The sequence below is a fragment of the Lissotriton helveticus genome, chromosome 3_1, assembly GCF_964261635.1.
Source record: "Lissotriton helveticus chromosome 3_1, aLisHel1.1, whole genome shotgun sequence".
Classification (NCBI taxonomy): Eukaryota; Metazoa; Chordata; class Amphibia; order Caudata; family Salamandridae; genus Lissotriton; species Lissotriton helveticus.
Window position 1 is genome coordinate 1,663,243,525 of NC_136061.1, and position 15,633 is coordinate 1,663,259,157.

Genomic DNA, 15,633 nt, shown 5'->3' on the forward strand with positions numbered 1-15,633 from the left:
TAATATGAATTTATTAAGCGCTCGTTCGCCCGGGGGCTTCATGGCGCTATAGAAAGGAACACAACACGCCAATTAAAAGTAGAGATGAAGCGGCTCAGCAGTACGCCTGGGAGAAAAGCCAGGTTTTAAGGGAGTATCTGAAACTGAGGATATTATCGCTCAGTTTTAATTGAGGGGGGAGAGAGTTCCAGAAGGTAGCTGCAAGATGGTCAAAGCAGCAACCTCCGAGACGCTTCCTCTTGTAAGATGGGACGATCAGAAGGGATTTGTGAATGGACCGGAGATTACGGGAAGGATTGTACCTGTTGAATAGATCTCTAATAAATAGAGGGCCAGAGTCATGTAAAGACTTAAATAGAATACACCCGGTTTTAAAAGCTACTCGCTGCTCAACAGGCAACCAGTGTAGCTGTTTTAAACCTGATCTGACAGACTGCCTTTTTGATAAGTTTAGAATAAGTCTGGCTGCCTGGTTCTGAACCAGCTGGAGGCGCTTTAACTCTCCAGCCTGGAGGCCAAGATAGAGGCTGTTGGAGAAGTCTAATCTAGACAGAACCAGAGAGATGACGATCTGTGTGAGGGCCGCCAGAGAGAAAAAACAGGCAATTTTCTTGATTTTCTTCAGTTGGAAAAAGCTAGAAGACACAACTGCCCCTACCTGTCTTTTCAGGGAGAGATCCTCGCTGATAAAGATTCCTAAGCTCTTAACTGAAGATGACTTAGATGGAGGGGCTCCCATGCTGGATGGCCAGAAGCTAGGATTCCAACTAAGTGCACTCTGCCCAGGCAAGACCAATTCAGTCTTGCCTGGGTTGAGTTTCAAATGACTGCAGCTCATCCAACTCAGAATGTGAGACATGGTATTTTGGAACTCTTCCACTGAGTCCTTGGTGTTTAAAGGGAAGATGAGCTGCAAGTCATCTGCATAGTTGAAGATGGTAACTTTCGCTTTCCTAAGAGAATACAGAAGGGGGCGTAGGTATAAGTTAAAGAGCAAAGGTGACAAAGATGAGCCCTGAGGTACTCCACAGATGGTAGGTATAGTGGGAGCTGTGAAAGAACCCAGTCTAACAGATTGAGTGCGGCCAGTAATGAATGAGCGAATCCAGCTCAGCGCAGGGCCCCTGAGACCTGCCTGCTCGACACGGTTGACCAAGATGGTATAGTCAACCGTGTCGAACGCAGCCGAGAGGTCCAGTAGCACCAGAGCCTGGTGGATCCCCTCATCAGCATTCCGCCTCAAAGTATTCTGCACCGAAAAAATAACTGCTTCTGTTGAGTGACAAGGGCGAAAACCCGCCTGGTTGGGTGCAAGATACTCTGATTCTTCCATAAATTTGGAAATACTGTCACAAACATGAGCCTCCAGTAATTTGGCACAGTAAGGCAGCAATGATATGGGCCTATAGTTAAGCGGGTCCAGCGGATTAGCTCCGACTTTTTTTATCAGGGGAATGAGGAGGGCTTTTTTAAAGTTGTCAGGGACTTTACCCTGTGAGAGAGATCCATTCAGCATGGAAAGCATGCCCTCAGGAATAGTAGTTCCCACTTCTCTCAAAATATGTGGGGAGCCTGATTTGACCTTGGCAAGAAGCTTAGATAAACTAGCGTCGTCAATGGGGGGAAAAGATTCCAAAGTTAAAGGGTTGTAATAGGTGTCAGCCAGAGGAGAGGGAGACAGAGTGGTGAGGATACTTTGTTTTATGGTGCAAATTTTATTAAAGAAAAAGGAGTTCAATGAGTTGCAGAGGTCCTGGGTGGGGGCCACAGGTAGAGAAGTTCTGTCACTGCCACTAAGACTTTCCACGATGTTAAACAGTTCTCTTGATTTATTGTTTGAATACTAATTCCTAATGAGAGTGCTCTCATTAGGAATGGACTGCCCATGGTTGTATTAGATTGGGAGATCTGACTGAAGGGAAATACATCAAAACATTCAGCTCCCTTAAGAGGAGAATTGAAAAGACATGTTGCGACATCAACATCTGGGTATGTAACTCAGTTAGGAGCACAGAGGGATGGGAGGCAATGTCTGAACGAGCTCTACTGGTACTGCACGAGAACCAAATTGTACGAGAGCGACAAAAGATGATTGAGAGAATCGTGGAGGGGAATAAGAGGGGACAGCATTTATCATGCCTCTTCTCTCAGCTACAGAGATACTCCTCTGAGGCTTTGAACACTACTGATGCCATCTTTCAGATCTCTATCCTCAGATTCACATCCTATTTATACGTTGCTGGGTCTACTGAGTCCACGGGCCTTTCTCTTACAATCCTTGAAGGTGTAAACATATAAGTGTCTTTCTGTGGCACAAGTCGAGCATTTACAGTTCTGTGGTAGAAGGATAAAGTCTACAGCTTCATAACCTTTTGCATCACATATAGGAGTTGCTGGGGATGGAGTGGATTGCAAGGTCTTTGGAAAGGACTTCTGGATGACACTGTCACTGTTCCAGTAAGCTACATATTTGAGGGTTGCAACATGTGTAGATATAAACAAAACCTTTAGTGCCCATAAATAAATATCTGTTAAAGCAAATTGCCCCCTAAAGGAGGAGAAATCATTTTCCTTTTATCATTTTTTGTAAGGATTTTGGTGTACTACAACATCTGATCCATATTTAAACAAATTCTAAGCAAACAGTATATCAAATAATGCATCAATATTGTAGGGATATGTCAATATCTATTAATTACTTTATTAGGTATGCTTCCTTATGATCATAATTACTTTTTAATGAGTAATACTCCAACTAACACACAGTGTCTGTATAGTCAGATTATCACCACAATCCCTATGCTGCTCAATGATCACAGAGTAAGTACACCATTAACAAGACGTGGTCTGGGTCAGAGCTGGCAACGAGCCAACTGTGTATCGATGCCCATTGAGATTCTTTTCCTTTCCAGCGATGTTTAACAAGTCAGTCCATTTGATAGCATTTGTGGTGGTTAATCTTTTGACGTTTCGGTCTTTGTGTCTAAGTAGTACGTGAGACCATCTTCAGGACACTGTGTCGAGGTAAAAATGCTGCTAATCAAACAAGGTTGACAGCAATCACAGTAATCCAGATACTGTGATTTCCAGTTAGCTGTGTTTGATTTGCAGCTCCTGGAGGTTTGACTCCAAGCAGGACGTCCTCTATTTCTTTCAGAGATTAATAAAACTACTAAACAGTTTGATTTGTTCCATGACATAGACTTGGTACACTCCGTCCCTGTATATATTTTGCTGCCTTTGAGGGATATATTCCCTGTACTATTGTAATTAAAGGGTTCACAACGTACTTTGGCCTCGAATTCACTGTTACCTCAGTAACTTCGAAATAGGACTTCTGTTTTTGGAGGTACATTGATAGGCACACAGCAAATCAAGTGAAACATTTTCAAAACACTTTTAAAAATAATTCGCTGTACGAATGAAACATTACCTAAGAACTGCAATTATTTATTGAAAATACCAATTTGTTTATGTTTTGTGATTTTCATATATGATCACTTACAACTCATGTATGTTCGCCTAAAAAGGTTTCTTGCAGCAAATAGGTAAGAATATGGACATTGTCCTCATCACAACTTAGAAAGGGACTCGACTGGTAAACAGACATATTGTAGTGCATTATTAAAGCGATGTTCTCAGGTCTAGTAGAGTTCCATATGGCGAAAGCAGGTACTCAGTGAGTTGATCTCTGCTTCCCGTGCCCTTCCCCACCTTGTTGGCTATTTCAATTGACTCATTATTCTGTTGGAAAATGAATATGGTCCTCGAAGGAGGGAAGTGAACCAACTTATGCTTCAATATGCAGCAGGTACATACATTATTTATTTTGCCAAACTTCAAGAAAGAACTTAAGCGTGGTGTTGGTTCTGTTTGTTACATGAACGAGAGTTGACAGGTTTTATGTTTTCCGTTTAATTGAGGTACAGCGACACTAATTTCCAGAAATCACTGCAGCATGTCTTTACTTATTCTTTTTAGAAGCCTTGCTATAACAATATGAAAGCGTAGCCACTACTACCACAGCAACGATGGACAGAGAAAACAGCACGTATAGTGCAATGGCGGCGTCTGAAGTAGAAACGCTGAGCCCCAGAAAGTGGACTGCGGCGGAGGGCTCTGTAGTAGGGAGCGCTGTAGGCACAGCTGTAGTACCTAAAACACAAAGCAAAAGCATTTAACTAAATTGGAGCTATAACAATTGCCTTAAATTCAGAAAGCTGATCTCACAGTAATGTTTCCTCAAAGCAAGGCGACTTATTCCACAGTGTAAGCAAGGCTGAATTGAGGGTGCAGTGTGGCCGCCTCACACCTCTTTTGGTTAACAGGAGAGGACTTCTGCAAAATGTAATTTACCATAAAGTGCACTGTATATTTATGTACAATATATATATGTTCAATGTTATATAGAATAATACATTCAATACTAAAAACAAACTAAAAAAAGAGTCCTTCAAACCTTGTTTAAAAAAAACCTTCAATTAGATGAGTCGGAGCCTAAGATCTGATTTACACGGGGGTGCGGAGCACAGTCTAAGATGAAAAGATCAAAACGAAAAAGTGCAGATGTCAGCATATTAAAACACAATAAAGTGGCTCAGGATGCCTAAATATACAAAAAAACATACCCAAAATGACCATCATGACTAACCCTGGGCGTAGTTCGCGAAGTAGCACTACACGAAGCTATGCAAAGTGCACTTCGCACTACGCAAGCTACACGTAGTACTATGCAAACTGCGTAGTACGCTGTTCGCGATGATTGCACAGTGCCGTATGCTTGTCCGCACTGTGCAATCATTGAAAACGGCATCTTGCACAGTGCGAGATGTCTTTTACTGCCGCTCGAGTAGATTTTTACTCGAGCTGCAGCTTTCTTAACACGGACTGGTAGTTTCTCATCTCGAGCGGTTGCGAGCATACGTGACCACTCGCAATGAGAAACCTGACATCCCCATGTTGAGAAGCTCACCGGGAGATTTATTTTCCACGCTCGCGATCGACAACCTGATGTTGCTGATCGCGAACGAGGAAAAAGTCTCGCCGGGATGTCATTTTGCTTTCTCGCGATTCCCAACTTGACATTGAGTACCGCGAGCAAGCAAAAAATGACTGCTGCACTATGCTACGCTACGCGTGTTTGCACTGTGCTACGTGCAATTCGCGTAGTGCGAAGTAGCGCAAACTTCGCAAACTACATGAGCGTAGCGTAGTGCTTTGCCCAGGGTTAATCATGGCCCTTACAATTTTCCGGGGTCCCTGAGAGAGAAGGATGTTGCCACAAAGCAAAACCAAGCATCAAGGACTCGCCGATGGGAAATGGCGGACCTGGTGCCACTCCCAGCTTATATACATCTTGGATCACACTCTTGCATCATACTGGTGGGCCCTCACTGCCCTTGCAAAGGATTTCCACCGCACAGCTGCAGCTCACAACAGTGCAAGTTGCCCTTTGTAGGTAGGATTCCTTAATCAAGAAGGGCTCATTTACTTGCATGTTGGTACTTGGCCCAGTGCTTAATTTGAGCCGGTGGTTTCCGGTGTTCAGCACTTAATTGTCAACACCGGCACTTGTGGCAGTCTGCCACAAGGTGGCGCTGTCTGGCCAATTTAGAGATGACCACAACAACAGTTTATTATTAATTCAATATACGTTAAACATGACTATTACCTGCCACCCACACCATTCGTTTTGCTTTGGAGGCCTGGAATAGTCCTAATTGTCCCATTTGCGATGTGTGGTGCAAGCTGCAGTGGCCTCCTGGCGACAGACCTAGCACTTACAAACTAAGCACTGTTGGTAACTCCTTTCTGACTCACTTTCCTGTTTCTTTGCACTCTTAAAGGCATTGCTCCATTTTACAGCCTGTCTCTGTGCTGGGTTACAGAAACGTCATCAATTACCTGAAACGTTGAAAAGCTTGCACTGGCTCCCTATCATTGAACTTGTCTTTAATCTTTAGGGCATGATATTCAACACTACCAAGCTTAAAAAAGCAGAACTGCATGCTGCCACCTCGCAATTCCAAGTGACTCACTCAAGGAAGTTGAACAGTTTCAAACCAAATACTGCTAAGTACTCTCTTCTCATCTTCTGATCTGCTAACCTCCTTCACAGGACTATTCCGTTGATCTTCCAGAACATCATTGCACAATGTTCTCCATTTGATGGGCTGATGGAGCTGTGTAGGGGTTCCAGAAGTTTCCGCCATATGTTCCAGGTCATGTGAAATCCAAGGGATATCCCTTCCTGCTTAAAAATTATACTGACCACAACCCAGGCCCCCTGGCAACATGCAAGGGTGCCTGGATTGGTACCAGGAAACCACAAGTGCGCCAGGAGAGACCAGAACTGCTCCACATCTTTGAAATTGTCGCAGATCTGTTATTTCTCTTTCACGCAATGCAGCGCTACAACTTCATTTGCTGCGTTGTGTGAAATATTAATCAATATGCTCCTTAATGTCTAGGCTAGATAAGCATTCAAAACATGGCTCTGAGACTGTTATTTGATCGTATGTGAGAGAAAGAGCCATTTCTAGACTGGCTTCCAGTAAAACAAAGGGTTCTCATTTCATCCGCAGGGCTTATCATATATGTGTGGATATATGTGGTGCTTGTATGATGCCAACCTAGCCATAAACCAGCGGCACGCTGTACAGGGTCACAGGCAAGCATGCAGTTGAGAAATGATAAGGAAGCAGAAGTTTATTATGACTGTATTGCAGTATACCCTGCTTTAACCCCTTCCCTGCTGCCGTCGGCCATTGGACGTCGCACGAGCTACCTCCCTGGTGCTGCGCATGTCCAACGGCCGACGCGGCCCCGCCCACCCTTTAGAACGCCCGCACCACGGCAGAAAAACTGCCGCGGTTACGATGTTAAAGAGGTGGTCTTTAACTATTTCCTAAATTGTAGTATCGCTGGGGCAGTCCTTATGGACACAGGAATGTTGTCCTAGATCATGGGTGCGTAAATGGAAAATGCTTACGATTATTTTTTTCTTTTCTATTTTTTTCTTTTTTTTTTACACTTCTTAATTTCCAGTCTGATAGTTTCCTGGCTGCACGTGTGCTGAGAGCCACCTCAAAGTGTGAGCTTGTCTGCAGGATAGGCGAGGTTGCTGATTGAGATGGCTTTGTAAATGATGCAGCTGGTTTTGGAGATGGCGCAGGCTGCAATCAGAGCCAATGGAGTTCCATCAGGATGGGGATGATGTCAGCATATTTCACCAGGCGCTAGTTGACACTGGGTGCAGCATGTATGATGTACTTGTCTGGGAAGGCATGCAGCAGGGTTTACCGACATCCAGAAGAAAGAGTATGAGGGCTTGAAGAGCAAATCTGATGTCATTTTCTGGAAGAAACTGTTTCAGCTAATTGATATAAGAGAGCTGGTACCAGACCATCCTTGTGTTTTTTTTGCAATAAGTTCCTTGAGGGTGAGGTTGCTGTCCAGGAGAAATCTAAGCGACATGGCATTCGGTGAAAGTTGGAGTTTGTAACCATCAAGGCTCATGTCATTGAGTCAGGTTTGTACTACCTCTTGCTTGTTGTTCTTGACAAATAACAGGAATTCTGTCTTTGTGAGGCTGAGCTTTAGGAAGCGCTTGATATCCAGGCCTGGGTTAAGTGCAGGCAGTGTTCTGAATGTCTGGAGTGGAAGAGGCTACGTAAAATTGTGTATCAATGCATATTATTATTGCACATATTTTGTACAGCACATGTCTACCTAGTAAAGGTTTCCCAACGCTAGGCTCAAATGTGGAAAAAGGGTCAGACCAGAGTGACATGTAAGGGGTATCGATTTAGGAAGATTTCAAAGGTTGGAACCGTCTGGTTTTATAACACTCTCAGAGTTGGAGAAAAACGAATGCCTGTCCTATTTTTTTATTTTAAATAACAGATTACTTGATTACAAGAATATAACAGGTCACATGCATGACATACACCATCAATTAATGCTACATATAGGAACCCAACCCTTCAATGGGATTGGCTGCCTTTTTGTATGTTAGGATGAATATAAGGGAGTGTTAATCTATACACTCATGAATGCATATTTTGTACAACAAAATATAGGTACATATATAGGTATCTTACTAGCTACAGTTAGGCAAATATTCTCTACTGCCAACCTTGTGAGACAACAAGTAATGGTCAGACTAGCCCCCCGTTCTCTCACCACTCCCTCTAGGCGTGCCATGGCTAGTGACTCCATATGAGATGCAACATACTGATAGTGTCAAGTAGCGACCCATGCTACCTTTTAGTCTCTAATCTTGTGAACTACTTTTCAATGTCATTTGTTGAGGGCAAGCTACTTGGGTAACGCATGTAATCTGATATAGGATGGGGCTCCCTGTGTCCTGTTTTTATTTGTATATAAATTTGATAGAATTCATATATGATTAATTCATTGTATCTGTATTTTAACCTAAAGGTCAACCCTTCCTGCACATAAACAATCTCCTCACAAAGCAGGCATCCTTGCACGATGGAGTAAGGGTGCCTGCGTCGGCGCATGGCAGCAGTATGTGCGCCAGCGCAGGGGGAAGCACAAAAGATGCGACATATTCTTGTAAATATGTTGCATCCCTGTGCTTCTAAACAAACACAGCATAGCAAAATGACTTGCTGCACCGTGCTGCGTTAGTTTATTGTAAATCTGCTCCTTATTGTTTAAAATATATTACATATACTTAGAATGGGCTGTGAGTCACCCATTTGCTCATTATTGCATGTCTTAGTTGTTGATCTTACCTAACTGCTTCTGACATCTTGCTTTTCACACCTAGGAAACAACAGTCCTTTTTAGGTTTCGACTTTGGCGAGGGGCGAAGCCCCTCCCAATCGAAATCTTTTGTTTTTAGTAGTGAGGTTCGGACCGCCTCTGCCTCTCATTGGCTAGCTCCATAAATGGAGGCTAGCCATTGGGAGGCAGAGGCTGTCAATCGCGCTTTCTCTCGAAAACGCGATTCGGGGGCGTTTCTGGTGCTTTTTTTAAGCCCCGCCCCTTTGTCCCGGGCCGCGCTGCGATTGGCTGCCGGCCCGGGACACCCCCGTGACGTCATTCCTGGGCCGCGCTGTGATTGGCTGCCGCCCGGGACACCCCCGTGACGTCAGCCAATCACAGCGCGGCCCAGGACCTGACTTGTCTCAACATTCTTTCAGCATTCGTTTGTAAAAGCGAGTTATGCAAAACACAACCAAACATCATTATAATTCGATCGCCATATTTGCGTATCAGTGCGTTTCCTCTGTTATTGCGCTCAGGCAATATTTAAAAAACGTTATTTTGCAACAATGTTGCCCCTTTTTCATATTTAAAGCATTACTCAAGTATAGTTTTATTTGTATGTAAAGGATACATCTAATTTAACTGTCACACTTGGAAACGTATTTCTTTTAAAAAGAGAAGTAATTATTTTGTAGGGTATAGAAAAACATCACTACAAACATTGCTAGGTTCACCTGAGCTATGCGTCTTTGTCCGTTTTCTATGCTTCTCTTAGCCTAAACATGTGTCCCTTTTCTCTGTCTATGGCGCTCGCCCTGCCCGACTGCCTCCTGTGCTGTCGCCCAGGGCAGCGGCCGCCGGGCTCGAGGTTAGAGCGGAGGCCGTTGCTTGTCTGCTGCTGGGCTGGTGCCGCCTTCCTGTAGGTGTCACGCGTCAGTACGTGCACCCCTTGTATTTGCAGAACCGGCACAGAGCCCACCTTCGCTCCCGCCATGGCCGCCAGCGCCAAGCGCAAGCAAGAGGAAAAACACTTAAAGCTGCTACGGGAGATGACGAGCCTCCCGCACAACCGCAAGTGCTTTGACTGTGACCAGAGTGGACCCACCTATGCCAACATGACTGTGGGCTCCTTCGTTTGCACATCTTGTTCCGGCATCCTGTAAGTGCCTATGGGATGAGGGGGTGGTAATTTGTGTAAGCTTTGATGGGAAAATCATAAGTACATTTGCCTTTTGGACCATTATTGGGCGTGGGTAGAGTTAAACAGCAAGTGTTCCAAGTTTATAGTGAGGTGACGTTTCAGGGGTTTTGCCCAAAAGTTAATATTACGAATGAGTATCTCGATTTACATGCGTGACCCCTTAAAATCAACGGGGCAAGTGAAGCCAGACAATTGTGAGACTTTGGTACCATTGGGTGGTACAGTGGTTTGGACATGGCCATTATAGCCGTCATTACTTGCCGTCCGGATCCGAGTGTGAAACTTCTGGTCAGTACCACTGCAATTATGCCGCAAGGGTTGATGAGATTATACGGTAGACTTGAATATATGGCAAGAAAAAGGCATTTTATGCAATACAGCGTGGCACATTTTGTGGCAAGTTTATTACACTCTTGTCATTTTAACACGTACTGCATGGGGGAAAGTTTCACTCAGTTACTACCAGCGTGACATTTGAAAGCTGCAATCATAAACTGAAATGTGACGAGATAACCTATAGGCAGCTGCACGTGTAGTACATTTTAAGTCACTTGATCTCTATGAACTAGAAACATAGCTTTAATTTTGTTGCAATCAAGAAGTTGTACTACATATAATGGGTTATTTGACAGCTGCAGTCAATTCATAGTTATGCACAAAATACAGAAGCTGCAGAATTATACCACGGTCTATTTAGTAATTGGTACCGTGAGCTACTGTCCTAGGCTCTTCTGAGAAATGAAATGTCCTGGTGAAGGAAGGGGGACTGTCTGCCCATTTTCCCTACAAATTGCCCAACTCACTGTCTGTACAGACATTCTTTTCAGCTCACCGTCCAGCCATTCTACACAGCCCGCTGTATGCACACCACTTGCCCCCATTCACTGTCTGCTGCATTTACCCAGCTCAATGACTGCATAGGCCTTCTCCCTCCTCATTCTCTTTATAAAATGAACTTCACTATCTCTCCCTGTTCTCTGTCTGGCCATTGCTTCTCCTTTTGTTTTTCACTCACGGCCAGAACAACAATTATGCTTCATAGTCCCTATTATAGACTAACTGTGCAGTACTCCTCCTTCACTAACCGCAGTGTACCAAACTTCAACTATATCTGCACAGGACTTCTCTACCATATAGTGTAAAGTGCTTTGTCACTATTAACGCCAAAGCCATTTGATAAATGCATTGTAATGTATGGAAGCAAATAATTATTTGTGGATCTTTGGAACGAGGATTCAGCAGTTTATGAGCCTCATTGTCCATACCTGATTTTTGACTAAGAGAGAATAGTGGCAGACTTTGCCAGTGGTAGGTGAAGCATTGGATCTTCTCATGCCTGACCTCCATTTTTGATGCACCAAATCAAATTCCTTATGAATCTTAAAGGACAGCCCAACTCTAGTGTGGCCACTGAAGTGGACTTGTATGGCTCAGAGATGGGTATTCTAGCACCTCTAATAGGGTTGTGGCTAAGCATTCGTATGTCTGACAAGTAGATCTGGAAGACCAGTAGAGCTTGGGAAGAGACAGTTGCAGGTCATGCTTGACCTGCTTCCTGTTTAGGCTTGTGCAGTGGCAGTCAAGTCATGCCCTTGATATTGTTGTAGTACCAGGAATTGCTGAGTCAAAAGTCGGGCCCATGCCTCTGATTGGACTGTTTGACTGCTATGGAGTTGACTGCAGTAATGTTCCTCACAAATCAAGCCTTTGCTTCTGGAAAATTAATAGGATCTATTAGACCATGCCTCGCTTGAGGCCTAACAAAGGTAGGATGTAAATGGAGTACTTTTCTATTAAGTCACTGACCCTAGCAGTAAAGGACTCTAATTCCTACCCGTCTTATTCCATGGCTGGTTTATGATTTGCTTTGGGGATTCATACAAATCCATGCATGACCCCTAAACCCTTTAACTAGAGCAAAACTTCTGTCTGAATTTGGTCTAGACGATTATCATGGACTCTTATTGTGTTATTCCATAAGGAGGTGGGGCCAAGAGAAAAATAACTCGGATCATATCAACAATTCTTCTGGTCATCTAAAGGCCTGTTTGCTTCACTATGTCATTGCATTTGAATTTGTGCCTAACACTTATTTACATTGGAGTTCATATGTTTTGATCTTATGACGATTCTTTTGGAGAAAGATTTAAGACAGTTGCATCTCTGGCTTTATGAATCAAATAGTGACCCTAATATGTACATTTCTGTGAAGTAAGTGCACTAGATAGTGTCTTTTAGTTGGTGTCATTGAAAACTCTTGCTTGTATTTTTGAAAAGCTTTGAAGCATAGCCACGAATTATGCAGATCAGGCTGCTGGGTTACTTACTGCTCAACCAGTTTGAACACGACAGGTTGGGTAAACATCAGGTGTCCTGGTTCATGCTTTTGAAAGAAACACGAAACTTGGTTGAGCTCAAAAAATTTGCGAGCTCTTGTGTTTTTTTGTACATGCACGACTTAAACTGTGCAGTAGCACACAATTTTAACCTTAACTTTTGCAAGTTGACGATGGATATTTACAAATCTTGAAAAAATCCCAGAGACATCCAGCCTTAAATACAATAGCAACTTTAAATTAGTTATCAAATATCTAAGAAATTATAAAATAGTCTCTACCACTTTTAATTGTTTCTACAGCATTAGTTAAAAAATAATTATTTTAGCAAGGAGACATACAGCGAAGAGTAAAGTCACACGGCCCAATTTCATCCCAGAGACATCCAGCCTTAAATACAATAGCAACTTTAAATTAGTTATCAAATATCTAAGAAATTATAAAATAGTCTCTACCACTTTTAATTGTTTCTACAGCATTAGTTAAACAAGCATTTACAATGCAACGGTTTCGCCTTTGGAAAAGTTTGAGCTATTGGCATTGTAAATGACAACATTTGTATTTATGTGTTGGTTTTGAAAACAGATAAATAAATGGCATTGTCATTTACATTGCAAATAGCTTTAACATTTCCAAAGGCGAAACCGTTGCATTGTAAATGCTTGTTTTGAAGTGTGTTGGAGAGACTATTGTTTCTCATTTTTTCTACACCTCCTTTCTCTCCTCCAGCAAACCCTCTCTTTAAGCCCCCTTTCCCCTTCAGCCTTCTCTTGCCATTCAGCCCTTTGCTCAGTTTTCTCTCTCCACTCTGCTCTTTGAAAGTAGCCATCTTAAAATATTTTGACCCATTCCAAGATGTCCTCCGATAAGTGTGCATACATACTCATGCACAGAAGGCCTCTTTTATTATTTTAAGACTGTCGACTAAAAGATGGCCACCACAGAAGCGTATGTATGCGTGGGACCATCATAGAAGAGGAGTTGTTAAAACAAAACAATGCACTCAAAGATGGCCACTGTGGATGTGCATGCATGTGTGGCAGCCATCCTTTAATGTATTTGGTAATGTTTTAATAAATTACTTTCCACGATAGTTAGATGGGGAAAAAGCATTGGAAGAGGCAGCGGGTTGCACACCCACAACCTATTGCCTTTGCCAATGTTTATTTTTGATGTTACTTTGTTTTACTGTAAAGTCCCTGCTTGCTCCCCATGCTGTAAAAAAACTGTTTTAAAAATTACCTTGTTAACCCATTGGTCTGGAAATGTTTTGGGCCTCCTTGAAGTACATTTCGCATACAGGCTATGCTTGACCACCACAATTTACATAACATATACAAAAAATATACATTGCTTTCATACCCAATATAATACATTCATTTATATAGTGCACTTCATAATTTGCCTTGTTCCTAAGGACTGATCAGAAGTTGGCCTTAAAAAATATGAAAGGTTTAGAGGATGTGCAGGGGTAAGAGCCACTGGAAGGTATGGAGGGTTTGTCAAATCTTCGTTTACAATGCTGTGGAGAAGAATTTGTTCAAACAACATACTCCAGAGAGAGTGACAGTTGCAGTGGACATTTTTTGAACTCTTGACCTTTGCTAATTTATTTGCATGAAGTTTCTTCCAGCGGCGGCAGTCACAGATTCGGAGTGGCAGCAATGGAGGGGGGGGAGGTCCGGCAGGAGGGGCGAGATGAGGGAAAGAAAAAGCAAATGCCACTTACCTCTTTGCCGCTTCTCGCTTCCTCATCCCTCCCTCTGCCGGAACAGGAAGCACCCAGGTTCCCCTGAACCAATCACATAACTGCAATGCAGCATTGTGATTGGTCTGAGGTCCGTGGACTGGGGACCTGGGCAAGTTCTTCTTCCAGGCTGCAATGCAGCCTCGGCGGAGAACATACAAAGGATGCATGAATGTTTGGCCAGCGCGATAGGGCTGGCCAAGCATTCCTGCGCACCTTACAGAGTGCCCAATACTCCTCCCCTGCTCTGAGAGCAGACCAGCCCGTCCACCCAGCCCTGCCAAGTTGCCGCACTGCCGGAGCAGGAAAAAATACAATTTTAACATTGAGGTATTATCATTTTCTTTTTCTTTTATTTACAGTGCTTAAAAGCAGTGGCGAATGCTCCTCCGCCTTAGTGGAGGAGCCGCCACTGGTTACTTCAGTACTAGGAGCCAGATTTATTGTACCTTCACACAACAAAACGCAGTAAACACCTGACTGTACTACGCTGCATTGAAGAAAGAATGTGCCATATTTGACATTATTGGCGCATTTCTGTCCCCTCCTTTCGCTGTACTATCTTGCACCAACGCAGGCACCCTTGCTTCATGATGCAAGGGTGCCTGCATTGTATGCAAGATTGTTTTTTGTACAGGAAGGTGCACCTTCCTGGAAAGAAACAATCGTCTGAGGCTTTGTGCTCTTTCTTAATGTGCTGCATAATGCAGCACACTTAGTAGGAGGAAACAACAAAGAGTAATAAAAATATTTCTTCTCGTTATGTTGCCCCTGGGAAGGCATAGCTTTTTGATGCATTCCCAGATTTACCAGTCTTGGTAAATCTAGGAATGTGCCAAAATCCATGGATGGATGTATGGGAACACCCACACTCGACCCATGGGACACCTTCACAGGGCAGAGTAATGCAAGTCAGTCACTTTCGTTGCCTCGCGTTACGCCATATCTACCAAGTCACGCAGGGCTACACTAGGTGGCCTTGAGTAACTTGGTAAATCTCATTTTAGGTTTTACATTGCCCTGCATTGCCATTCGTGGTGCAAGAGCAACATAAAAACTTGAGGAATTTTGCCCTCAGTCTATTTTACAGTACATCGTATTGGTGCTTGAGCCCTCTATTGCATTCAACATTGTTTTTCTTTTTTTAATATCAGATGCTTTCAGTGTTGTGTTTTTCAAATGAACAAATATCTATCATACCATTGGCTGTTTTCCAGTTTCTCTGGATTCTCTTTGGAATGTGGTGCCTCTTCTTTTTGTGTATCACATGGTTATAGGAAGTAAGTCTTCTAAATGAAGTATTGCTTAAGTGATCATTGACTTTCAATTGCACACTTTATGATTTCTCATGCAGCTTATTCTTTGTCAGAGTATCACTGTGGTTGTACGTCAAGCCGCATCTATGCTTAATATGAAGACTTAGAAAAGGCAAGTCCAATCACAAGTAAGCACCCTTCTGTGACAAAAGAGAAGTTGTGTCTTTATAATAACCTCAAGCTTACCATGGAATCGTTTTCTACTGATCCCTCCACAATACTATAATTATCAGTTGCCTCATCCTCCACAAACATCATGAATGGTGCTGAGAAAGAAGTAATCGCTTCATCTTC

At 43.1% G+C, this 15,633-nt stretch overlaps 1 protein-coding gene across 1 annotated transcript in view; it reads right to left on the reverse strand.

Moving 5' to 3' along the window:
- Window positions 1-2,668: 2,668 nt before the first annotated feature.
- LCT (lactase) overlaps window positions 2,669-15,633 on the reverse strand; it is a 217,610-nt gene continuing 204,645 nt past the window's right edge. Inside the window, exon 17 of the mRNA XM_078682454.1 lies at window positions 2,669-4,155. Coding sequence (XP_078538580.1) covers window positions 3,965-4,155 — 191 coding nt within the window. The 3' untranslated portion in view covers window positions 2,669-3,964. The remainder of the gene's footprint in view (window positions 4,156-15,633) is intronic.